Source organism: Harpegnathos saltator, unplaced genomic scaffold (genome assembly GCF_003227715.2).
Source record: "Harpegnathos saltator strain DR-91 unplaced genomic scaffold, Hsal_v8.6 scaffold594, whole genome shotgun sequence".
NCBI classification, from domain to species: domain Eukaryota; kingdom Metazoa; phylum Arthropoda; class Insecta; order Hymenoptera; family Formicidae; genus Harpegnathos; species Harpegnathos saltator.
In genome coordinates, this window is record NW_020230420.1 from 1,166,370 (window position 1) to 1,194,279 (window position 27,910).

Below are 27,910 nucleotides of genomic sequence, written 5' to 3' on the forward strand. Positions count from 1 at the left end.
TCTTAAAGAGACGCGATGAAGACGTCACTGTATTAATTCATACATATATTATTAATTCATACACTGTATTAATACATCGCAATATACTTAAGAATGTTTACACATTTTTAGATAAAATCTATATTCGCGTACGTAATACCGAAACGAGTTCATTATAGGCGCCTTACGTAGGCGCGCCCCTGAAATATGTGTTCAGAGCGTGAAACCGGTTTCATACGCTGTGACTAATTTCGCAATAACATAGTTTAGTTACTCGAAAATCTTACGTTTACGACAGAAACGTGACTGTCGTATGAATAAAAAGATCGACTTTTACCGAGCACGAGATAAGTAGAATGGAAACGTGAATAAATTATAACACGCGGACAGGAGAAATATTCACATCATTTGTCTATATTATAAATGTTCGAGCAAATTGATACGTGTGTACGTTTGGCTGCAAATATAAATACATTATTGTAAATACGCACATTGTTAATCAGCCATGTCGCGTTAATTACTCGCTGCAGAACTGTTACATGGAAGCAAGAAAACAAATATCGCGACAGTAGCTTCAAAGAAATGTGGAAACGGCTGGCACGAAGCTGCAAGAGAGAGAGAGAGAGAGAGAGAGAGAGAGAGAGTAGCTCGGCCCGCGAAGGATTAACGAATCTGCGTAAGACAAGCGGGATTAGAGTTACGAGTGAACTATTAGAGTTTCTCCAAGATACGAGAAGAGGGGAATGCGCTGCGTAAAGCTTGGGAAGCCCCGGAGATTGGCAGTAGGAAAACGACGCGAGCGCACTCGGTGCCCCCGTGCGGTCACGCTCCTGAACGTGCGTGGCCGCGGTGCGCGACGGTTCTTTGACTCGGCGCCGAGAGTCAGTCAACCCGGTGACGGCTTGCTGGTGGTGTTGTTCTCTTTCAAGCGGGATCCTCGGCGTTTACGAGCTCGAGCGAAGACGGCGAACGCGCGCGTCCGCGTGTGTGCGTGCATCGGGAGTACAACGCCTGATAACAACGTGCGTCGACTGAGAACGTGCGTCAAGTTGAAGAACTACATACTTGTCGCCGATCTTGGGGAGAGATCGGACTCGTTTGTCGCGCACGAAAGTACGCGATCGGTGAGGAAAACAGAAGAAAGAGAAAGACAAGACGAACAGACGGCCGCCGGGAAAATGCGAAAAGCCCGCAATGCGCGCGATCGACAGGTGACACGTTCCCGCTGAAACGTGGAAGAGCCCGCCGCGAGTCTCGTCGCGAAAAACGAGGTGCGTCCTTCGCTCGGCACTACGCAATGGGTCGCCAACGAACTCGCCGCTGAGCGAGGTATCGAGAGATCGATCGTTCGGCGCGATCGAAACGTCGGATCGGCGCGCGTGATCCGTCGTTTGCGACGTTCCTCCGGGAGAATCTCTGATCACTCAGTGGGATGAGACCAGGAAGCGCGCGTGATCCCTGAGTCAAGATCGATCTAAGCGGCTCTAATCGACAGACGAGGGCTCGAGTCTCTTGCGTCGGGATTACGAAGTTGCAACAGCGGAATAACGTCCAAGGTATCCTCATGAGCGGAGCGTGTCCCTGCTCATGAAACTACATCTCGACGAGACCTTGGAGTACGTGTAGGTTTGTTCACGGTAAATCGAAGCTGTAGCCATTGGCGAGAAGGCGCACTGAGGAATCCACACCACAAGTCCACACCGCTCTCGACGCTCCGCGTTTGTCCTTCACCAACGAGGCGCGATCGCTTCTGGAGCAATCCGACGGTGAAAGGAGCAATCTCAACGGAAACCTTTGACGGCCACTGTAGCGTTGCTTGTTATCGGCACGTACGTTATCGGCACGCGCGTTCTTGAAGAAACTCTGATACTTTATCCACCAACGATCCGAGCTACCGGCGAGCTCGGCAAGATTTACGGACAACTCATCGGGAACTTCAGAACGACCAACAGACGAGCAACTGGTGCGTCCGCCGCGATGGAAGACGAGCTACGTTGTCCTTGCTGCAAGGAACTGTTCGTGGAGCCGGTGCTGTTGCCGTGCTGGCACGCGTTGTGCTTATCGTGCGCGGTGAATCTGCAGGCACCGCCGGACTCACCGCCGGAGTCGACCGCCGATTCTTCAAACGCACCCGGCTCCGATCAGGAAGCCGACAAATTGTCGATCCTGTCGGAGACCGACTCCGGCGTGGTGTGCAGCAGCACGTCGACCAGCTCAAGACCGGGTAGCTACGTCGGCACCCCGGGCAACGGTGGTTTCCCGCCGTCCGGCGGCACTCTCTGTCTCTCGTGCCCTGTCTGCCAGAAGACGGTCTACTTCGACGAGGGCGGCGCCCATAATTTGCCCAAGTATCGGGCGATGCAACACATCGTCGACAAGTATCAGGAGTCGCGCAACACGCGGATGCAATGCCAGATGTGCGAGGGAGAGCCACGCGACGCGACCGTCGCGTGCGAGCAGTGCGAGGTTAGCGAATGTCTGATTATGTAGAGCGAGGGTGTAATCGGGTTGCTTGATGATTGGATGGTTGATGGGGTAGTAGCGGTAGGAGAAGTGGATTGGATGGATAAGAGCAAAGTAGCGCTTCATTCACGCTCATTCACGCCCCGCGAATGTGATTGTTCTCGGTGACATTGGAAAACGCCGGGTTCGCGCAAGATTTGGAATTTGATCAGGGAATGGTATCGAATAAGACGTATTTTGAGGAATGCAGAATTATGGGCATAATTTAAGCGGGATTTAAGGATTCTTGATTGAGAGGGCGGGAGGGCCGCGGTATGATCGAGAAATCAGGAGCGTAATAATGCTGGTTTAATGTTTCGTCGTAGATTTGTTTTTACTCGCGATTTCATCCTTACTCGCGAATTTTATTCTTGCTTCAAGGTGAATTTAACCAAGTACAAAAACAATTTCCATAGTGAAATGAAGTGTAATGGACGTGTAACTTTGGCATAATAAAAAATGTAGAATTTCGTAAGTTTGCGAACGATGGTGAAGTGCGAGATAATCCGGTTTTTCATGAACCCTCTTTTCGTTTCCGTGTCAAGAACTTTGTATCTTCACAGACGTTTTTGTCTTTGCAACTCTGCATACGTAAAGAAAAGCGTATATATCTTTGGACTAAACAAAAGACATGTAGCGTGACATTTGTGTAAGCTTTTCACTATTTTCGTTTCCCCGGCCTGTAGGTAGGAAGACTCGTGTCCTCGTGAACCGAGAAAATAAGGGGAAAGAGCCTCATCGTTGAAAGCCGGCTTTATTTAGAAAGATGTCTACAAGAAAATGTCAGATACGTAATACGCACTTAAAATGTTGCAAGTTGTATGTCTATCTCTCGGAAAAATTTTAAAACGAAGATAAATTTATACATCGATAAGATGTCACGCTACATCGTGCACAATAATTAACTTTTATCGTGCAGTCTTTCGCGTGCGTGTATCATTTACACATACGACGAAGCATTTTCGCGAGTTCTCCAGTCAACTATTCCCGCTGGGGGAGACGATGTCTAATCCGTCTGTTGCCGTTGTTCCGCTCTTCAATATTTCTGTCCCGGTAGCTCGGCTCGTTGGCCGAACGAGAACTTCCGTGCCGTAAGATCGAGATCGGAGAAAAGTTCCCAAGGCTACCATTCTTAACGACCGTGGCGGTGGTATCAGACCGCGTGTTTATTTCTCTTGTGTGCTTTCCTCATCCAGAGGCTCGTTAACTCTCCCCCTCCTTCACCTCTCTTTCACCCTTGAAGTCCACTTCATAACTTTCCTCTTTGCGGTATAAGCGCACTAGAAGCTTTCGTTTGCGAGAGCTACGTCTACGTCCGTATCGACATTAATATCGGACGTTATGGGCGTTGTCACCCCCATGAATATTTTAATCGCTCGAAATCGCGTGCACAGAGAAGGGGCACGCAGGAGATGCTAGGGTTTTGCGTACGGCGATACTACGAAGGTTGTTTATTTATCTTCAGGATACTTAGCGTTTCGATCTCGGTATAACCATAACAAAGCAAATGTTTTTCGTTCGAGTCGTATAGACGTTCGACTGACGTTCGAGCATCGCGATTGTTTATAAAGCGAGTTATTTCCATCTTGTCTTTCGGCCTTACTGGACAGAATATGATCAGGCGCGCATCGTTCTCTCATTGAATATTCAGACCCTGTTCCGATCTACTGGACAAAGATACCTTAAGTGATGTACGTTACGTTATATTTACATATCTCTTATAATTTATTCTCAACAATTATTTTCTTTCCACAAACGTGTATCTTAAAGGGATTATATTGAATGAGAGAGAAAGTCATGAATTTTCTCTCATATTTTCCAACCATACATCTCTATATGTTTTTCAATTATATTATAGTTCTAAGCAAATTTGATGAGTTTTGCTAAGTTGAAGTTTCACTAATTGTAAGATGTACAGTAATAGTGTCTTTCAGTCTCGATCGTAATCTCGGGATTTTTATAATATATTTGAACAATTTATTCGCTGTTGCATGCAAATCACTGTTACATTGCATTCACACTGAAAGAGAACATTTTTGTATTGTTCGGCGCTTTGTTTGAAAAGATCGAGTTACCGCCGTTTCGGAGTGGCGCGTCGCATGAAATATCTCGTTGTGCGACAACATGCGCGCCAATCGCACCCTCGCGCCACCCTCTTGCTCGCTTTCCTCAAAGTGTTAAATTTCATTTTCGGCCCTCTCGTGCAGCCCCTCCGGTGTACCGCGTTGCGACAAGTGGCGGATATTTTTTCTGTGATTTTGCACTCGCGTCTGTCGCGTCCTCGCTCCTCGTATCGCGTAGGGGGGGGAAAAAGAGGAACGATGGCGCCCACATAGTTTCATTCGTCGCAGCAACGACAATGTCCCGACCATCGATAACCGACGTGATATTATTTCCGAATTGGAAATACCAAGCGAGGAATACTGACGCGATGCTGCGTTATACCACGTCCAAATTGTTAGCAGACGCGGGCGGGAGATATCGCTTAATAATTATCGATGAGTTCACGTTTACGTTTACCTTTATATAAGTTTAATAGAGTTGAGCTCGCGCTACTGCCCAGGGCGTAAGAAAATTTCATCAGCGCATCCATATTCATCTTACCGTCCTCGATATTTAACGAAAAAACGCGGTCAAAAGGGAAAAAATACGGCCCTCACGGCCGTTGAATGATTTTCGATCGATCGATATTTTTTATAGTGACATTTTTTCTCCAGGCGCTCGATATTGTGAATATCGATGCGCTAGATATGAGCGTCGGTCTCTCTGGAATTTTTTAATATTTTCTTTTACAAATCCGTGATCGGATCATCGACGCGCGATATACGTCACTCTGAGGAAGATCGATATTGTTTTTCCTCCAGGTTTTATACTGCGATGCATGCAGGGAATCCTGTCATCCGAAAAGGGGCCCACTGGCGGCCCATAATCTGGGACCTCCGAGAGGCAGCTGGCAATCGAGCGGGAGCAAGGGATCCCGTGGCCTGGGGCCGGAAGGTACGCCAGTTTGCAACGACCACAATGGCGAAGCGGTGACCCTTTATTGCGCTTTGTGCAAAATCGCGATATGCGCCCTGTGTCTTCGTGATCGTCACGCCGCGCATCCTCACGACGTGCTGCCGTTGGCTGCTGCCTGCAAAGCTCAAAAAGTGAGTACTTTTTGTTTGTTGCTTGGATTTTTTTTGCACAAGCATTGCACAAGTTGGAAAGAAATAAATTGCCACGAAGCGATAATTATCAGTATGGAGAGAGAAGATCGACTCCGTCGAAAGACGAGGAAATTAGAAATGCGCGATAAAAATGGGAGAAGGGTAAAAATGGGAGAAGAATGGAGTCATGAAGAAACACACTGACACAAAAGATAAAATGTATTTCTATCCGGTTGTTTTATGCGATGAAAGAGAGTTTCTATCTTATTTGAGAGTTAAGCAGAGTTAACGTGAGAGTTAACGCGCGCGCGACGCGCGCTTTACGGCATTATCGTTGGATCAGCGCGCAATCAGCGCGGCCCGCAATACGCGATAATATTAGAGGCCGAATCGAAACCTCGAACGGTTAACGCGGACATCGTGTTGGACGGTTGCTGGCACCAGGGGATTACGATAGATTTACCGAAGAATGATGTTTGCCGGCGGAATACGCGGCGCGATAATATATGTATATTTGATGACGAACTCCGGCGTAATTTATGTGCCTAGCCCGCACACGAGTAAAATCCGAAAATAATGGATGATGCGCCAGCGCGTTAACACGACCAATAATTGAGTTTCAATCTACCCGCTCGTACGCTATACGCGCACTTCGGCGCTCTGGAGCGTAGTTTTGCGCCAAGCTCCCCCCGATTATCCTCCTATCGTATTTTGCATGCCGCATGATTCCGCGCGTTTCTACGCGCGAGTCATTAGCGGGATCAACCATGAAAAATACATTGCCGTTATGCTAATCAATCACATCGAGCGTATTTGCGCATCTGCCGTTCCGCGGAAAATGGGATATAATTAGACAGCGTGCAAAATATGTTACGTGATAGGATACATAATTACGCATCTCCATTGGAAATATGTTACTCTCTGATCGGGTGTAATTACGTGTCGTTAAAATCGCTAATGCCTTTGAAATTCCCCCGCGTAGATCTCTACGCTGTTCGCCGCTTACTGTGTGTGAATAGCCTTGCATACGCCATTATTGTCATTATCATCGCGCGCGATGCACATCTATTTTATTCCAGATATCCCATTATCTTATAATAGATATACACAACACAGATACCATATATACCATATATATATATATATATTAGCACACTGTTATCAGACCTTTTTCATAGCTTCAAAGCGATAGCAAACGTTATTACGTTTCCACTCTCATCTCGGAGACGTAACATCCGCGGAAATTACACGGACGAGGAAATTGCGGTAGCGCGAATAAGGGCGGGCGATTTTGCAACGAGCCGCAGCCGCGCAACCCCGCGCGAGATCGCCGGCGCTGTCGCCTTCGTGCGCTCGTCTGCATTTTCCCCGAGGCTACTGCAACGGACGGAACAGTGCGACCGGTGCGCAGCAACAATATTCGGGGATCGTCCGATCGACAGCTGGTTTCGATATCGCATGTCCCCCCGCGTGGGTGTGCCCACCTCGCGTCGTGCGCGACACACGTTGTTGCTCTGCCCCCCGTCGCGCGCGCAGGAGAGCGCTTTCGTCCGGCCGACGCCGTCACCTGGTCACCTTCCTGACATATGGAGGCCGTGCTTGGTCCCATCACCCGCCGGGAATCACTTCCTCCGCGATTAATCTGATAAATTGCCCCGCGGCCCAGTCAAAACCGCCTGACTCCGGCAATTTCGTAATTGATTGCCGCCGGACGAGCGACCGCCCCCCGACGGGCGCGTACGCTTTTGTTTGCACTCGCCGGCCATTATATCTCGAGATAGTCGAGCTCCAGTGATAAGATCGATAGAGTTCGCGTCGCTCCATCCGCGTCCGTCCGTCCGTCTGTGCGTGCCCACGTGCCTGTTTCGTCGGGAAAACTTCAGTGCACAATGCACTAATCGTCGACATCCGACGATTATCCGACGAGTCAGATGGTAACTGACTCTGGCGGTTCGATCGGTGACGCCTCAGCGAAAACGGGAAATCGCTCCGGGGGTCTGCACTCGTCCTGCATATCGTTGCCTGCATCGTTGCATGTTGCGGATAAACGTCATGTCTCGAAAGACAATTTTATTATTACTCCGAATTGAACGTGGGTCATTTGGGAGATTGGACGCAGCAAGCGAATTTCGCCGTTTATCGACCGTTTAACGTCCGAAAAACGGACGGCATCCCCGAAGAGATGTCCTGGTAACAAAATTTCCCCTGCTCTCCCACCCCAAGTAAATCCCCTCGAAGATTGCCCGTTCTCGTCGTTAATGCCGAGATTATTTTCAACGGTCGACCGAGGCACGATTCAGTCCCGAAAATGGTGTCTTCTGAATAATGTATCTCAGCACGAGCGTTTATCGAGGCCGGGAACGCGTTGAAAGTGCAGTCGCGATAAAGTAATTTGCAACAGGCTCGTTTATCAGCGACGAGGCTGCGAAGATACCGGCTTGCCGATCGTAACTTGGGTGCGGATTGCAATCATGTCAGCCACGAACGTTGCGCACGTTACGTCGCATTTTGACACGTAATCATCCGTCACTTTGTCTTCCTCCCCTCTCCCTCCCCCCTCTCTCTCTCTCTCTCTCTCTCTCTCTCTCTCTCTCACCCTCTCTCTCCCTACTGTCACTCGTCCTCTTCCCGTATGCTTTACACACACCGGGTATCGCACACGAATTGTGCGCGATGCCCGGCCATTATTACACATTAATGTTGACGTACGGGGCAATACTCGCATGTTGCACCCGATATTTCGGTAATTAGTCTACCCGGTCGTCCGCTAATCAAGGGAATGCCCGCGTGTACATGCGCGGATCGGTATTCGTGTTTGCAATCACGATACTACAATTCGATATGTGAGCGCAAGTAGTAAGCAGTTAACGGAGACTTTGAAATGCAGATATGTAATACCGCAGATGATAACGTCAAATTTAAATACTACCACACGCGCATGCGCGTAGAGAAGTGTAACGTGTCAAGAGACTTGTTTTCCTTCGCTTTTATTATGCTGTTCTTATGTGCAACTTTTAATTCCGCTCTTTAGATAAGATCGAGGTTTTAAACTGGCACTACTCGCCGATTTTGCAATAATACACTTTGATTTGTAGCACGTTACATCGCGTGTTAATAACGCGTTTTCTCGAGGCGCGAATACGATAGAAAAATGTTTATCAGCGAGATAGCGATCGTTCTCGTTTCGGCGCTGGAAAAGTGCTGCCCGTACTTATCGTCGCTATCGCAGCCGTCGATGGCATCACGACGAATGGCTCGCGCGTCGCCGCTTAATCGACTCGCTAATAACTACGGCGATGGTCTCGATTGGTTTTAAACGGAAGACAACGCGGCTGAGTGATGGTGTGGGTCGCGAAGGACTGCAATAATAATAATCGATCGTCGGACTCGATCGCAGCCGCGCGTTCCCGCCCGTCCTTAATTGATTATAAATCCCCTCAATCGATATGAGACCGCGTTTTAATAGACATTTGACGCGTGACGATGGAATAACGCCGTTCGCTCTCTCTCTCTCTCTCCCTCTCTCTCTCTCTCTCTCTCTCTCTCTCTCTCACTCCGGTAATTTTCGAGATATTCAAGACTCCTGAGCACGAGAGAAAGAGAAAAAGATAGAAAGAAAGACGTCTTAATTGAATATCTGACGAATACTACAAATCCATGTTTCCCATTAGCGCTACAAATGTGCTAATCAATAATATTGGAACCGTTAATTTATATTTCAGATACACGGAGAATAGAAAAAATTGATATTATTAATTTTATTGTTCACGGTTCAACTTTAAATATCGAAATATTGATTTGGAGATTCAGAAAGAGTGAAAAGAAGGTATATGAAAAATAAGGTTAGAAATAACAGGTTTGCGCAGAAATAATGCTGTACCAAGGAAAATTTAAATTTAGTATCGGTGAAATGGTAATATTTTATGTTTAAACTGAAGTGAAAAAAGACAGTATTGTTAAATTTAAGATAAGAATCGCGGAATGTCTTTTAAGAGCGTCCATTGTGATCTCTCGGCCAACGAGATGTCGCGTCCTTGATTGGCGGACAACGACACTTGGCAATTGGCGAGGAACGTTTTTGTTGGCTCTTGCCGGTTGTTTGTACTTTCACACGTCGCGTATCTTTTTACGTGACCGAATCATTATGTTTCGAGCCAACATGCTATGTACACAACACGACGTGGAACACGTGTATTGGCGCGTGAACCAACACATTCCCGTCGTTCTTAAAATTTTAATCAGATTCTCGTCGACGCGTCGCGTCATTAACACGTGTTTCTTCAACAATATATTTCTTGAGTTCTTGTAATTCCCCTTTTGTTTCGACATCGATCGATATTTTTTCTCTTCTGTTTATCATTAATGTATATCGTACCAAATTTAACTTCTAATTCTGTAATGAAATTTCTATTAGAACACGATGTAAAAAAAAGTGTCATACATTGATCTTTCAAGTTTGATGAAATTACAAGATTAATATAGAAGCAAAATTTCAGCTCGGGACGTTTTGCATTTTTTCGGGGAGCACCGCTGGTGAGAAATCCAGTCGAATGTGATATCCAAAGTCAGAATATTACATTCATGAATCGTGCATGGTCTTGTGTAAATATGCATAAATATGCATATCTTCGTGTATCTAATGGTTCGATTCTAGGACACGACAATATATTACAAGATTCGATTACTTAGTAGTTAGCAGCAAATAGACAATGGTTGACCCTGATCCTTCGTGTCAAGTTTGCTTGCGTGAAATCGATTGTTTGCGAAGGGTACATCCTGCAGTCTCCGTAGTCTTTAAGCTTGAGAATTGCCGCGGTAGATTGCACGCCTAGGGAGATTGTTACGGGCACAATGAAAACGGCCTTTTCAGCGTTGACGAGAGAGATTACATTTGAAAGAGAAATTATTATGTAACAAATGCAAATAACAAGCAGATTTTCGTGACTCTCTCTCTTTCTCTCTTTCTCTCGCTATTTGCTAGTATAAGAATTGTGTCAAAGGTATAAGGAAAAACGTAAAAAGAAAAAAAAAGCAGTAGAAAATACTTTTATCCGTGAATCTTTTTAACAAGAAATAATTTAAAAAATTGGACCGAAAGTCTTTTACGCTTTTGAGCAAACTAGTCCACTTTTTCACTCCTCGAGGCGAGTAAGCTCTTAAATTTCCGAGTTTCTTTTTCAACACCAAAGTATATAGCGTTTATTGAGCTCGCGACTTCATCCGGTCCTTCTCGCATCGCAGCGCGTCGCGGCGCGGCGCCCTCGAGAAGCGTCCTCGAGGCGGCTGAAATCCGCGCCCCTCCGTCGCGGCGAGCGGCTGGGCAGGCAGGTAAAAGAGACGCCGGAAGCTGACAGGGAAAGGGGAAAATCGCTGCGAGACGATGTCGAAAAATCAAGCAAGGTACGGTAAGCGCGCCGCGACGTTCGCAATTTCCTGGCCGAGGGGGGAAATGCCGCGCCGACGGAGTCGCGTCTGCCTGCCTGCCTTAAACAGCCACGCCTCGATTCGCGTGTCACAAAGAGCGTATCCGCGTACTGTGGCCCCTTAAGGCGGCGGAAAAGTTGGACGAGGTAGCGCGGGAGTAAAGAGGCGAGTGGAGATGGAGAGCGAGTGAGCGAGCGAAGGCGAAGACGAGGGCGAGCGCGAGCGAATAAAGGCCCATTTAGACGAAACGATTTTTCGTGACCGCCGGAACTTATGAGCACGCTTTTCCCCCTTTACAAGCTCCTACCTATCTCTATCACAAGCGATTTTCATAAAATAGGAAAAAGTTGCGCTGCATCTATGTCTTCTTCCGAGTGTGAATTTTCTAACGAAATTACGCAGTGCGGCTCGGAAGACTTAAGTGAACGCGGAAAATTGCTCGATTTAGACTATTTGTCAAGCAGAATCAGAGGCAGCGATTGCGAGCTTTTTCGTAAGATGCGATTTTAGCGATTTTAGCGATTTTAGCGACGGGACGTGTAGATTACGTGAAATCGTGTTCAACTTTCAATCGTTTCCAGTTTCCATGGAAATCGCGCGTCTGGTAGAATAAAGTTACGCTATTCTCATCGGGAGAAATGTGCAATCTGTATGTGACATGAAAGGTTACGATTAATTATATTTCATCCGCACAGAGTCTCAACCCCGTACCTTCGATACAAAGCCAACGGATGATTAAATAGCTCGCGGCCGTTGCACGCTTTGTTTTACACAATCAAGCTCCATCGAATTAATAACACAACGTACGTTAGCGTCTGTTGAGATCAGTTCAGAGACGGAACTCGTAGCCTCTCTGATGCCCTTTGACGGCGAAACTCTCTTCTAAGTAAAAAGTTACATAGTGCATCAACGATGGAGGAGGAGGAGAGGGGTAAACGTTACGTGCTGCTATCGTAACAAAATCATGCGGCACATACGGAGGTCTTTGTGAGTGGCAGCTACTCTCGCGCGATAACCTTTGAAAATCGTTGGGTCTAAACGGGCCTTAACCGGTGCGGGTGGGAAGCCAGGGGTACGAAGCGGGTCGCGGAAGGGGGAGGGGGACTACTCCAGAGAGGGGGGCATCCGAAGGTAGTACACGCTCGATTGCTGTTGGTGCCACGGCGTGGCTCGTGATATCGTATGGCGTAGGAAAGGTTCAAAGTGCCGTGGGGCACGGGCGAAAGAAAGGAAGAAACGCGAGAGAGAGAGAGAGAGAGAGAGAGAGAGAGAGAGAGAGAGAGAGAGAGAGGGAGAGAGAGAGAGAGAGGGAGGGAGAGAGAGAGAGAGAGAGAAGGAAAGAGAGAGGAAGCCCAGGGTTCACGGGCGATGGAAGCGAGGAAGATGGAGGCGGCGAGGCGCAAACCGGCCCAGGCTGGTGATTCTCCGATATCACGTATTACGTATCACGGTGTCGGTCACGTGTGCGCGCAATGTGTGATTCCATGGCGTGTGTATGTACATACGCTCGCACACAGGAACGGTCACAATACTGCTCTCTCTCGGTATTTCTCCCTCTCTCTTTCTCTTTCCCCTTATCCCTTCTTTCTTACCTTTCCCTCCGTCCTTCGTCTCCCTCTTTCGCCCTCTTTTCTTTCCCTCGGTGTTTCTCTCTCTCTCTCTCTCTCTCTCTCTCTCTCTCTCTCTCTCTCTCTCTCTCTCTCTCTCTCTTTCTCCACCCGCTGCCACGGAAGGCTCGCTTGTCTTCTTTTTACCTGGAGGAACTCGAGTCTCTCTTTCCCGCGCGCGCGCGCGCATACCCTCGAGGTAGATCGTTTGCAACGTGTACTTAAATACAGACAGACATACGCGGTACACTCCGCGGAGCGTTTCATACGTTGGCCGACCTTAAAGACGCCGGAGAGACCCATGCTGGAGTAACGACCTCGTTTTTTTATTGACTGTAACGACACTACGTGAACTCGCTGTGCGATCAAGGGCGATGCGCTGACGAGGTGTCGCTGAGCTTTATGCAGATGCGTATCGTTAACCTGCCAGTTTGCACAGATTTATCGCGGTCACATAAATCATAAAAACAAATGATCGCTTCAGAGTCCCCATTTTCTCGTCGTTTCACGTCATCCTGAAAAAAGATGAGCCAAAAGTCGCGCGGAGCAACGACCGTTTTACAGCTGTGAAGTGTGCGTCGATCGTGACGACACTTTGGCGAACCTTGGGTGGCCCTTCTCCTCGGCGGACTAAACCGATATTTCGGGTCGAAATAGCGGTCTGCGGTACCGCTACGGTCTTTAAAGTTGCAATATCGAGTACAGGGGATCGGCGGGGAGGACGCGTAAACGTGCGGCACCGCGGTCGGATATTCGCCGCGACGTGCTCACACGTGCGCATCGATGCACACGAACGTGCACACACTGCACCGCGTGCGCGCAGCGGTCGGATGCTTTGCACGGGCGTGGTGCAGTGAACCGCGGAATCCCGGTAGGACGGGTCAGTGACAATTTTTGCGGGTAGCACGCGAAGAGAGGATTGTATCTCTCGCGCGCGGTAACACACTCAAATGTCGCACGGAAACGTAAGATGATATTGTCGCTTTTTGCCGGTGTGCGTGTCGCATGTCCTCCCCCCTCCCCGCTCCCTCCTCTTTCTCTCACTCCCCCCCCCACTCTCTCTCTCTCTCTCTCTCTCTCTCTGTGTTCTCCATTTCCTCCCCTTTACTCGGTTGCATCCGCAGCTGTGAGCGCCTTTATTGCGTTCCTTGGTCCTTCCGTCGCCTTCTGCCTGTGCGCTACGCATTTAATGCGTTTCGCGAAATTAACTCTTCATCGTCATCGCGAACACTGTCTCCTTGCGGTGCGACCGAGCACATCCACGGAGGAGTTTCGTCTCGCGAAAATGTCTCTGGAATTTTTAATACATATGCAACTGCGCGCGTGCATGCGTGTGCACGGTTGGATGTTATTAAAAACGTGCGAGAACGATATTACTTTTCGTAGGTAGATTCCTCGCGAGCGTCTCTGACTTGGCGAGCGCTCTTTCGACTTTCTTCCATCTGTTTTAAGTACTCTAGAGGCACTCGTATTTACCGAGCAATCCGCGCTACGCGCTTTGTTCAGCGAAACATGCACGAGATGGATTCGCCGGCACTTTACTCTCTCTCTCTCTCCCCCTCTCTCTCTCTCTCTCTCTCTCTCTGTCTCTCTCTCTCTCTCTCTCTCTCTCTCTCTTGTTGTTTGCCCCTTCATTTTTCCTGTCCGCGAACGATAGCGAGCGATGAGCACTGTTGAGCATGGCAAGCGCCTTGTCGGGGATATCTTCGGACTGATGAAAACCTCGTTGCGCTCGCGCGGGTGAAAGCGAGGGGCAGGACATTTGTGCGCGTTCGCTGTTTATCGAAGGGAATTGTGGTTGCTTTCACGTGAGTCGTCCGAAACGGTCGAACGCACTTCGAAAGGGAAGCGACCTGGACCGTCGAGGATAATCCGCCTCGGCGAACAAAGTGTCGAGGTCGAACGTGGGAGACACGTGCGTCCGCCGACCGGCGATGCAGTTTATCCGGCTGCATTTCGCCGGAAGACGGAGACCCGAGCGCTTCGGAGGGAGAGGGGGAGAGATTTATACCGAATAAAATCCGCCGCCGCGCCGAGAAGTTGGAGATGCACCCCTCGCCCCCCTTTAAATAAATCTCGTCATTGATTCTGCTGTTGGATCTGTGTCGCAGCTGAACATGTTGCGTCGGGATTTTCGCGGTCCTCGAGCGCGACTTTCGTGACTTCTCTTCGTGTAAATTGAAGCACCGTGTGAGAGCGCGACTCGAAATTATACACGTCTGCAGTCTGTCGCACACAAGAGTGTCATCTGTGCCTTTGAAGAGAAGAATATTTGTCGTAGAGAAAGATACACAAACAGAATATAAATCGAAATACATCTTAAATATGCTTATGCATATTTATGCCTAATAAATATAAATCACTGAATCTCTCCATTGTTGTTGAGCACAGCGTGACAACGAAGCGTCATCGCGATCTCTCGCGCGATAGATTTATCTTGTGTATGAAGAAAATGGGGAGCGAAATGGGGTTCGTGATAATCTTATTCCCCGCTATGCAGGTAAACGTTCAAAATTGTTTCGATTTAAATATAATTCTAGGGTTTCATGTTTACGTTTACCATAGGGTTGAACAAACGCGGAGACGGTGTCACGTCTACGGTGCGAAATTTATGTGTGCGCTGAGCAAATTTCGCGTCGTATTCACAACGTTTGATGTAAATCGCGCCGGTTAATTCTAAACTTACACGTCGTATATTTTGCGAACGAGGAAAAAGACGAGCAGGAGCGTGGAAAGTAATTGTGTCCCGCTGTCTAGATGTAGACTTCGAGATTGCTTCGGTTCGGATCTGGTTATTCGTTCTGGTGGTTTTGCTCGCGGCCGGTTAATTAAACGTAGGCGATACCGCGCGTTGTCGGTACGAAATTTACATTTGCGCGCCAAGAAATTTGACGTCACATTCTTGACATTACTTGCTTGTCGGTATTCAAGTTCGTTGAACTGCGGAATGCTCGCCTACCATAAGTTTTCCTCTTGCATGCGCGGAGTTTGTGCTTTCCTAACGGATTAATCAACACGCGCGCGTCTCTTTAATGAAATATAATGCAGTGATAATTAATTTGAAAAAAAGAAAAAAGAAAGAGAGAGAAAACACGCGAGCAACGCGAGCAGAGGTATCTCGGATTGTAGAATTAAAATGAGAGGCATGTCGACATTTTAATATAATATTTAGAATTAAATTGCGCATAACGCATAACCGGCATGAGTTATATTTCCCGTGTAACACGGAAACGTTAAAAATGAGCGGTATCGAGAGCGAGATAGAAATGTTCAGGATGTAAATTTTCACGGCTTTTGCTGATCATGTAATTCTCCTCGTCTACTCATATTATTGTTGTTTAAATAATTTTCATAACATTGGGTCGTAGCAGTGTGACGTCGCTTCCTAAAAACATTCATTATTTTTTCATTATGTTTTCGCAACGGTATATTGTACATATATAATTGTAACATTCGGAGGGAGAAAATGTAAAAAATCTGAAAAGAAACATCAAGTTCGCTCTCAAGGCCATAGATATATCTGTCGAAAGACAAGCTCATATTTTTATGCCGACTCGCGAAATGGCAGGACAATTTTCGCACGCGGAATATCACGCTGCCGACTCGGATGAAATCATCGCGTAACGCATCGCCGATGCAATTTTTCTCCGCGAGTCCGGGCGCGCCGGGCCGAGATACCTCGCGTACTGCGTCTGGCGCGCGAATTTCGTCTTATACGCGATTGCTGAGAGTAACTCGGGGCGAACTTCTCCAGAAACCACCTTTCCGCGGGGTCCCACCGTCGGCGTAGCTGTCACGACTCCCAGTCCCGAAATACGCTTCTCTTATTAGAGCTTAGCGTTTCGCGGAGGCGGTGCTTACGGGACGTATAATGCCCGAGGGATTCGCAGGAGCGATGTTATTCTCGGAAACTGCTGCAACGAGACGCGAATGCTTTGACGTATTAATGCACCCAGCCGTCATTACGAGCGTATTTAACATATTTTAGCAGAAAGACTCATTAAGGGCCTGCGAGACGAGATTACGACACGTGTTATGGCATACGTGCGCTAATGTGTACTCTACACATTCGCATTTTTGCGCGAGTTGTTTTCGTGCAAAATTGTCGAAGAAGTTCGCTCAGTTGTTTGACAGTTGGTTCATTCCGTTTCACGGGGGGGAGGGGAGGGAGGGGGGAGAAAGAAGAAAGGAAAACAAGACGGAGGAACGTAATTTTTGGCAGAAATTCCTCTCGTCTCTTTCGCGTCGGGCAATCGTCGGGTATCGTCCGTACCGCTTCCGCTTCCGCTAAATGATTCCGATGCAGCGTGCGTTAGGACCCGCCTGTCCATCGACGCGACAAAGACGAAATTTTATTTTCGGCCTATCGTCCAGCGAGAGAGGGCAGCGTTCGATTCCTGTCGGACGTGGTGGAAAGTTCGATCATTCAATTAGCATCCGGACGGATCTGGCGCGCCGAAATTGAATCATTTCGTTCGCGCTAGCGGCGGGAGTTGCCGCGGATCGACGGGAACCCGGCGACCCCGTCTGAGAAACTTCGTAATCAAATCACTGACTATCGTTAATTGCTTCCGTATGTTCGAACGTAAACAGCTGCATCGGCGATCGAAGCTCTTAGGTCACGATGTGGCGTTCTCTCGCGGGCTTATCAAACTTCCGACGTCCGTCGCGAAGTCTCGCGCCACGACGATCCCCGGCAAGTTGCCGCCACCGCGGCCGATAACGGGAAATACCTGGCAGATCGATGGAAGTCGACGGAATTGCGTTGCTTCGTCTCTCGGGAACCCGCGCGCCCACCTTCGTTCAAACTTAATTGCAGCGGTCCACTGTCCTTATTACTTGTGTCGAAAGCTGCTTAATGACCTGTCGGTCGAGCTCTGACAGCGCTCGCTGATATTGTATGCGCTGAGAGATCGATAACGGAAATTGCGTTGGGCATTCTGAAATCGTAGCGAAATTTCAAAGCTGCTTGACACAAACGCTATTGACATATCGACAGAGAGAGAGAGAGAGAGAGAGAGAGAGAGAGAAAGCAATTTTAACGCGACTTGTTCCGTATGAATCGGCGTTATTAAAATATTTACGATCATCCCGATATCCATTTTATTCGCGCGTCCGCACTCAGGCGGCCACGCGCGGTGGCGTGTCCGTCGAAATTTCGCGATGACGTGCACGCGACTCACTGCATCGATATTTCGATATTTTCTGGTCGACGAGTCGAGTTAATCGCGGTTATAATCGAGAACCACTGACGAAAAGCCGATATTTTTCACGCCTGCCTCAGGTCCGTAGACCGTTCCCGCCACGCGGTTCCCTTGAGCTCACATTGTTTATTCCGTATTGTTCCGCGTCTACGAGGTAGAAAAATGGGGTTGAATAAAACGGGTTAAAAGGACACGTGGTCCACGCGATCCTCCCTCGCGAAAAAGAGAGAAAGAGAGAGAGAGAGAGAGAGAGAGAGAGATGGAGAGATGGAGCACGCGGGCGAGCCGGAACACATGATTATTGTCCTGAATATGCGCGACGAGGTCCTTATTATGCCTCTCCTCCCTCTCCAACATCTGCGCTCTCGAATCCTTCCGCGGACATTCTCCCACTAGTTCCCACGGTACCTCGGGATCCTACTTTCGTTCACCCTTTGCCGAATCTCCTCCTCATCCTCTTCTTCCCTCCGCTCTTCCTTCTTATCCTCCTCGTTCCCCTTATCCTTCCCGCACGCGGCGCGGAAGTTTGTCCTTCCATTATTATTGCCCCATCCTGCCACTTACTTCCTTCTTTATGCCGCCTCGTCGAAGTCTGCGATGCCACTCGAATCTGCGGTGGCTTACGTCGGCCGGGATAAAAGCTCCCTCTCCCCTCCCTCTCTCGCCGAAGCTCTCCGCGCCCTTTTTAATACGCGCCGCTTAATTTTTCATCAGACGATCCCGCTCTCTTCGTCGGGACTCTCTATTATCCTTGTAGTCGAACGCGCTTGGAGGGATCGTTGCGGTCGCGTGCATTTGTTGGGGTGTTACAGGGGGTGAAGGTAGGGGAGGCATGTTTGCGCCCGACGATGCTCTTTTCATTTTGCAAGATACTACGCGCCTTTGTCATTCGTCGATCGCTCGCGCGTTTGTGCGTTTACGTCAATGGAATCCGCGCTGACAAAATGACGAAGAGTCGCGATTTTAATATTTTACATAATAGCGGAACAACCACCAAATATCGCGCGCCATATCCCGCGCATATTTTTCAACGAGGGAAAGAAAGCAAAAAAAACATAGTGCCAGCAGTTGTCCAAGCGGGGCCAGGCAGGCATTTGCCTATAAACGCGGACCAATAAAATACAACCGCGCTCTGCCGTGCTCAAATATAAATATCACATAAATTCGTGGAAATGAAATCGCAAATTCGGCGCCGGTATTATTTACATTTTCGTGCGAATGATATCGCGCGCCCGCGTGGTGATCGTTTTTCGATCATGTGCGTCGTGCGATTTGATAAAGAGCGACATTTCGCGAAAGATAAATTTGCGCGCTAGCTTACGGACGGCTTTACCGTCCGACCCGATTAATGAGTCATTGCTAATTCAGAGCGAAATTTACTTCCGCGCGCGCGTTCGGCCGCTCTCATTTACCGTGTACGTACAGCTCGTCGACGAGCGTGTCACGGAAACGAGAATAAAGTACGCCGTAACGGCCAGGGATCAGTCGGCCCACGAGCCATTATTTTCCCTTGATCCTACGGAGGGTCCCCGGCTGTTCCTGCTCCGGTGTATGCAAGCTACTTTATATACATCGCAACGCCGCGCGTACGTGGCAATTGAACTTTCGCATTCGCCGTGATACTTCGTCTATCTCGATTCTCGCCCGTGAGATCAGCGGGCGAAGGAGCTTCCTGCGAATAAATTGCGACGTAAAGTTGGGTTACACCGAGCGGCGCATTAATCATCCCGCGGAGATGCATCGTGTAGGCACGCGGTCGTGATCTCAGCTCCGAGTGAAATTGTGGAGTGTGTTCTCAGATAGTTGGTTGGTTTTTTCTTTTTTTTTCTTTTTTTTTTTTACGAATACATCGCGCCAGAATCAGAGGTTCGATCGGGAGAGCTCAATGACACCGTTCCCGGTCGTTTCGTCTGTTTGAAGCTTCGCACGTTCATTTTCAATCGTGCACACACACATATTCCGGAGATTGACTGGACGTTTTTCAGCGTGATCGTAATCAAATGATAATGAAATCGGCGTCCATTTGGCGACAAAATTTCAGCTCGCGAGTGATCGTGCACTTTGTAAACAGAGGCGTTCTCTATGTTCCCGTGTTGACGATCGAGGATAACAGAGCCGTCCTCGCATGTGTCAGCACACGCGTCAGTCGCTAAGAATCGATTTCTTGATGGGTCGCGTCTCGAGCATCGAAATAAAGTTCATTGTAACAACGGGGAGCAGTCACACACACATACACACACGCACACACCCGACGAGCCATTATTTCCCGTTGATTCAACAAAGGGTCTCGATGGATTCGTACGCGATGCGCCGGCTGTGATAGACAGGATGCGGGGGAGGAAGTCAAAGGCGGGGGATTGAAAGACCAGTCGAGAGAAATCGAGAGAGATGTATGAGCCATCAGCCCCTTTTTAAGGATGTTACCGATTGTCTTCGGGCAAACATAGATTTCCGCTTACGAAATAACAACGAGTTTTCCAGCGAAGTTTCTACACAATGTTGCAAACTTTGAAATTTCGTCTAGACCTTTGCTAACGTCACGCAGAATTTACTTTGCCGCCGTGCGTTGCAGAGCGTTGCGACCTTCGTACTTCCCTTTTAAATTTGCACTCGCGGATGATCAAACACACTCCGAGACACACTTGTGCAAGACCCGCGCAAGATTCGCTCGCGGAATCGATGTGTAATTTATGCGAGGCTCTTTTCTCCCTTTCCCAAGAAATCTATACTAAATAGCGAACGAGATCCAGTCACTTGAGAGTTAAAATGGATACGCTGATATAAGTTATTACGCTTTTACTATGCATCATTATCGTCCTTCTTCTTATCTACGATCAGCAGTAGTAATACACGAGCGCCGGCGATTCGCGAGGCTTTATCGCGTCGCGGCATCAATTGCTTATCTAGCCGGCTACGTCGAGTGCGCCGCACGCGTGTAATGTATACGGCACGTGTTACCCCCTACACCGAGGGCAATTTTAAAAGACGATTCCTCGTGGGAAATTAAAGCTCGAACGTCGAAATAGAATAGCCGGCACGGGCGCTCGATTTCCGGCCGTGCCGTGCCGCGCCGCGCCATTCCGCGCCACGCCGGGGCCCACGTCGCGTCGGATCGCCAGCGATCTCTTTCGCGACGCGGAAAAACGCCACCGATGGAATTTTTCAGCTCACGCGAGCTTTTGACACTTTTCCGACGTGTCGCGGATTGAGTTACCCGTTGCGTGCGTGCGTACGTGCCGAGCCACGCGAACACGAAACTCGGTGCTTCATTTTGATCGAGCCGGCGCGGAATTAAAGGTGCTGCGGATATCGGCGCGGTTGTGCTTGTTGTCGCTTGCTTTCGCGGCATATTCAAGCGGTGTTTTAGCATCGCAGTCATTATATGAATTCCCTCTGTATTATATACTGCAGTGTACTGTCGTTGTTGCTCCTCTTTACAGCGATTGAGAATATACGGGACGAAATGTAAATATTCTTATTGATTCTGTCGACCGATTCTGTTATTCAATGAGTCTGAATGTGTAAACGACGATTACGGTATACTTAAAATTAGTCAGGTGTACGACTAATCTCGTCAGCTTTGCCAATGTAAGAAAATTGAAGTAACTCGATTATCGGGGCATCTCTACTCGAGTCGAATTTGATTCAACAGTACTCAACAGTTTTCAACAGTAAAGACCTGAAAATAGCATTGAGCATTCATGCATAATACATTTAATTGTAACAAAGTTACGAAGTCAGCGCAATTAGAAAACTTTGCCTTGTATTGAGCACTTTTCGCCGACTGATTTTTCTATTTATGTGAAATGTTGTGTTGTAACTTGAACTTTCTTCCTTTCTCCTTTTCTCTCTCTCTCTCTCTCTCTCTCTCGATGCGATAAAGCGGATGATCGAAGGTACCATCGCCGAGATTGAAATGTAAAGTCCAGCACTCTACTTCCGGCACAGAGCCGCCGTCTGATTACTCGCTCTGTCCCTTTTTGGCTAGTAGCGTGCCTTTTTCATGCATACAAATATTTCATCCTCCGGATACCATTTGGGGGAGCGGCGCCTCCGAGGTTTCTCTGCGTGCCTCTTAATTTTATTAGGCTATCTTGGCTTTCTTCTCTCGTCTTTGCCGTCGGAAAAAGGGCGGCGATGTCGTCCCCGTAGCCGCCTTTTTAGCATCTTCCGTCGGAATTCCCGAAGCTTATTAAACGTTCGAGTAGGCAACGTCGTACCAAAGCCCCACGTCGCCTCCATCCCCTCCCCGCGACTTTTAATTAATGAGGCAGTATCGATCCACGGTCGCATCACGAGGTCTGGTATCGGGAGAACTTCCAATTTGTAGAAGTACCTTCATAATGGTGACGATAGCATCGCCGGAAGTAGTTCCTCTCTCCGAAACTGTGAGCGGGCATTTATTTTACTTAGAAATTACGTTTCTTTTTAAGTTGTGCGCCTCACTATCTAGTGGACTTTTTATTCCCTTCCTATTCAACGAGAATCTCGTGTTGTAAACTAAATTTCGTCTGAACCCCGTGGTACCTAAGTATTGTGTATTTATCTTCAACGATCAAGTTCCTCTGTTGAATCGAGAAAAGTCAAATCTTCAATACCCGGTACACATCTGCTATATATTACTTTAAATGTTCAATATTGATTGAAAATGATTTTCTCTGATAGGGTGAGAGTACAGGGCAACGATATCATTGTAGATAATTCGGAAGAAATGATAGCAAATATTTGCCACTAGAGAGAGCACCTCGTACGTCTCCGATGTCGCATGTCGATGTTACGAAACCCCGTCGCGTTGTTGATAATTTTCAAGTAAATACGCGGGTACTCGGAGTACGTACACGAAGTTGATAATCGTCCCTCAGCGGTATTAGTCGAGTGCGTCTGCGGATTTCTTAGACAGGATGGCCGAGAGGTCCAGACTGTGGAGATTCTTTCAGCCACTGTTATTCGACTCGAAGTGATCTGGGAGGATTTCCTACGGGAAATTACTTTTCCAGGAAATCGCGCCTAAGGAGTCCGACTGCTCGCGCAATGTTCGGAGAAATCGGTTTCCCCGAGTTGGCGAAGCCGCCATCTCACCGTCGAGATGAGCTTTCATCGTCTTCTTCTCATCAAAACTGGACATTTGCCCTCGTGCTTAGTGTCTGTGGACGAACGAAAGCTTATCGCTTGCCGATCTGACCGTTCAATTTGGCCGCTTCTTCGTACAACGTGTTTCAGAATATAAAGTCAGTTCTCTCTCTTTCTCTTTCTCTCTCTCTCTTTCTCTCTCTCTCTCTCTCTCTCTCTCTCTCTCACTCTCTCTTTCTCTCTCTCTCTCTCTCTCTCTCTCTCTATCTATCTATCTCTCTCGGTCATTGCAAGCTGTTGAGAATATTTTTTCGGTGATGTATGAATAGCAAACTTAGTCAGCTGATTTATCCCGTTAGATATAACAACATAAACAGATTATGTTGTTCTGTATATTTTTTTATTAAATAAATCATTATCCGTGCGTGTAACTAGCTTGAAAGAAACATAGCAAACTTTAATTAAGCAAACTTTTTTCTTCTTTCGTATTAATTTAATAAATTCGATGTAATCCAATAATAATGTAACTTCGTCTTGAAAAATGAGTTCGAGGGTAGAGCGTTGTATAATTGTTTGCCACTTGTATCGAACTGAATTATACCGTTGGATTAAATTGGTCGCACTGGGACGAGCGTACGAGAGCCAGTTTTTTACGAGTGTCTCGGGGCTTGGGAAATATTTTTGGTCCAATTCCCGCTAGCTAGCTGTTGGCGCCGTGGCATCTCGGACGCGGTCTCAAGTGGCCGGATCACTTGACCCAACCCGACCCTAGTAGCTGGCAAATGGACTCGAGGAACGAATGAGAGTGGAACGACCACGATTTGGCAGGTGCTCTTAGAGAAGCACACTAAACACGCACGTTTTGGCGCGGCGCAACGCGTATCGATCGCTTGCGTGCGAACGACTCGCGTGGGAAAAGCTGTTCCGTGCCAAGGAGGCTTATTTTGTTCTAAATTCGGGAGTGTTGGTTTATTTAGACCGTAGTACGAAAATAAATAAATCCGAAATAAATATCTCAAAATACGCGGTGGTTAAGATAAATATTTATCGAGGGTATTCTACCAGCCTTCATATACTATTTCTCACGAATTTGTAAGCGGTTATTTCGAAACAACACAATCGAGGATTCAATAGCTTTCCGATGACAAATTTCCAGCCAAAAGAGAATTTAAAAATTTTTCATTATGTAGTTTAGAAAAAAAATTGATAATTTTTGGCAAATTCGGTTCTATGTTTTACTCAAAGTCGAATCTTTGTTTTAACGAAACTTGTATTGAGAATTTCACTTTAACAGAATGCAGATTCAAATCAACTAATTTCACGAATAAAATCTCTTGAGACAAAAAGATACGCGGCGTTTAATATCGCTTTGTTGCAAATTGGTTTTTGCAAGTGAAAACAGGTGACGTTAATTCCGGGAGACGGTACACTAATTTTCGGTACACGAATACGAGTCGACGTTGTTAGCCGCTGTGTGCACATAAATAATGATTGAATTTTAATTTCAGCGGATCCGTGTAACACACAAATGGGCAACCCTGCGATTAGATTGTTGATCAAATATTGATCCGCGTCGGCTCCCAGAAATCCCCGTTCGCGAATGGCGCGCATAGCGATCCACTATTCTTACCTGCGCACACAGCGCAGGTAATTAATGATCGTACTTTAATAAGGACTTCGCGCCGCACAGCCGACCCTCGAAAAACCCGATTAGATTACCTAACGAGCTAATTGAGAATGACGCTCATCTCGTTAGACGGCACCGTCCGTCGACCCTAAATTCTGTCGATTTCGCGTGCGTTATTACGGACGACGCTCGAAATAACCAGAGCTTTTCGTAGGAAGAGATTTCGAAATTTCTGGCACGCGATAATTAATTTTAATAATACTTGGCAAGATGAGACGGATAATATCCTCGGAACGGAGAAGATTGGAAAATACGAATTATTTGTGATATTTTTGATCCATAAAATCCGATTTTCACGAGTTTACAAATTGCATTTTCCATTACATTCGCGTTTTTAAGAGAAGAAAGATATTTTTACATTTTATCTTACGACCACATATATTATGACTTTCATAACACATTTTACGAAATATGTAAATTTGTAAATATGTAAATTTACCAAGTCTCTCTTATCGTTGTTAGCAGAGCAGATTTAATTCACGCATTATCAAAGTCGTTAGTTATATTCCTCGTTCTACCGGGGTAAGCGAGGGTTAAGCGAAATACGAGACTTTCTGGAGGGCTTGTACCATTAGATTCCGTAAATGGAAACTTGCCGCCAAATGGCGTCGGACGTGGCGTAGGATAAAGCACCTTTCACGTGCATGGTCATCATGCGGCGAGATAGGCCGAAGGGGAGAATAGGCGTGGAAAGATGGAAGTCAACTTTGCTCTTCATTAACCCTGCGTTTTCCTGTTTTATTTTGCAAATGAATGTAATGGAGTCTCTTTTCTCTGTCTACCTTCCTTCTTTCGCTTCCTCCTCCTCCTCGTCCCTCTCTCTCTCTTTCTCTCTCTCTCCCCCCTCTCTCTCTCTCTCTCTCTTTATCTCGCGGTTTCTCTCGCTCTCTGCCGTGACGTCGACTGCATCGTTGAGCGCGCACATTACCGGTTGCACTGTACGAATACATCGGGTCGTAGCGATTGTCGCGAGAAAGATTAATGCGGTTTACCTTGTAGTTACGAAGGACGGCGTGATTCTCGTTTTTATTGGAAACTGCAATAACCAAGTCGGCAGATATTACTCAGCTAAATATTACATTCGATCGTCGTTAACACACACGTTGTATAACACATTTATAAAAAGTAATTATAAGTATAAAGTAATATACATTTATAAAAAGTAATTAATGAATGCTCACGGTCGATGCGCATTCGCTGGAGCAAAGCCTTGATCGAAATGACATTTGCTTCATCAAGATTTCATTTGTCGCCATATTATCCCCTCGGGTTGTAGGATTCTGTTAAAGTGCATTTAAAATTAGCCGCAGAAACAACTCAGACGGTACAACTCATTTGAAGTCGAGTGGAGAAACATGACGACAGACGTCGAACGCGCCTACCGAACGCCATTTACATTTCATACGCGTATTTTATATCGAGCACTTTTACGAGAGTCGTCTCTCTCTCAGACGAGTTCATTAATCACGTGCGTGCACTCTCTTAACAATAAGCGGTCGTTATGTTCTCGTTAAAAACGGGGCCGCGCTCGCTTTGCACACGTCGGACGTTGTCCGACGATTACTCACACTGTCTTCCTTCTGCAGCGACGAGCGTAGTCGGTGCGCTGACAAAAGAGCATTAACCGTGCTTAACATGGAATAATAATGCCATGTTTGGCCGACTGTGCGAATGCCGCAAAGAGGATGCTCGATGTACGCACGAAAATCCTTACTCACGCGCCCTTACCCCGCTACTCGTCCTCGGCGAAAGCATCTCCACGCCGTCTCGACGCGGTATTATGTTTAAAAATTCAGGTGGGGGATGAAGTTCGGTGCCAAGAAAACGCTTCCTCGCGTTTCCCCTTCGCTGCGCGGCGCGAGCGCGCGAGTTCACCGTACTCTCTCGCGATCGCAACATTTTTACGCCATTTTTCCGGGCATCGGTGTTGCAACGCGAAACGTTTCTAGAAAATTATAGAGGCACGGTGCGTTGAACCAAAATACGAAAAGCCGCTTCTTCGTTGAGCCACGTGTCAAGTGGAATATTTATAGCACAGAATTCTTCATACGTGACATGTACGCACTGAAGAGAGGACGGAGAACTCGCGTTATAACCTAACCATGAAGAATAGCCGGTCGAAGTGAGAAGGAGCCGAGATTCGAGTGAAAGTTTCACGAATTCTGATACTGTGTGCGCGCGAATCTTCAGATCCCGGCTCGAAATAATTTATAGATGGGCAGAGGAAGCTTACTTTTCCTCCGCCGACGTCACCTCGATATCCTGCGCATGAGTCTAAATTTCCGCGATAAACGGTTGTTCCCATTATTGCTACCACTACTACTACAGATCAAGCAATCTTAATTCTCGTAAACAAAAGCAGGTCCATTTTCGCCTCCCTCGCGTTGAGCAAGTTTCGTTCGCTACGTGCACGCTTCTTGACGTTTTCTGCCGCTCGGGATTCCTCCCTTGCTCGGGACTTCGATAAAATTGCGCACAGGTTCGCAAATAGTGAGACTGAGAGCGGGCGGGTCTTCAAAGGGGAAAACAGAGAGGAATCAGTGGTCGGGGTAGGTAAGGGGATAACGTCGCTTTAATAAAATTAGTTTGTCCTACGGATTGGCTTCGTTCAAGGAATACAGAGGCGGAATATACAGCTCCCTCGGCGGAATATGTCCGGGGAGGATCGCGGCAAATATTTATCCCGACGATCGTGCGCGCACGTACTAGCAAATATGACTGTTCCGGCGTAGCCAACCGGATAGCCGAGTTAGAGCGATCCGGTCGATCAATTTGCGCTTGCCATATCCGGGCCCGCGACGTTGTTGATCCTTTTGTTCCGCGGGTTCCGCGGAGTACACTGTGAAATCAATATCGGCCGCGCTGAAGAGCACATTGCAATTCGCGATCGCGTGCGAACGCATAACGGGCCGCTAATGGCCGAATCGAGTATTAAGAGGTTAGGCGACGCTCACGCTTTACGCGATAATTAGAGTTTATCGCCGCGGTGCGAGCACGATGCGCTCGTAATATTACTAATTAGTGTTATAAAATTCCCTCGATTCTCATACACGGAACTTGCAATATACGCGAGTAATGCACTGCACTTTTTTTCCGCTTCGGCGGAGATTGCATTGTGCATGTTAGCCGCGTCGAAGCGCAGTTTTTGAACATTCCGCGCACACTGCCGCGCGTCATATAAACAGTTCGTGCGACAAACTTAATTCGAGTGTCAGTTAGTTCGCCGTTACTGGCGTTCCGCAAATATTCCTCGTAATTGCGTGCGCTAATTACCGCGGCTACACGAAC

At 47.5% G+C, this 27,910-nt stretch overlaps 1 protein-coding gene across 4 annotated transcripts in view; it reads left to right on the forward strand.

Moving 5' to 3' along the window:
- Positions 1 to 27,910, forward strand: part of Trim9 (E3 ubiquitin-protein ligase Trim9) — a 106,155-nt gene that overhangs the window by 11,285 nt on the left and 66,960 nt on the right. For 2 of the 4 annotated variants that reach the window (XM_011146413.3, XM_011146414.3), the window contains exons 1-2: positions 676 to 2,445; positions 5,346 to 5,630. In XM_011146413.3, coding sequence (XP_011144715.1) covers positions 1,957 to 2,445; positions 5,346 to 5,630 — 774 coding nt within the window. In that variant the 5' untranslated portion in view covers positions 676 to 1,956. Of the gene's footprint in view, positions 1 to 675; positions 2,446 to 5,345; positions 5,631 to 27,910 lie in introns of those variants that run through there. The other 2 variants (XM_025304160.1, XM_025304161.1) reach the window with 1 other exon arrangement.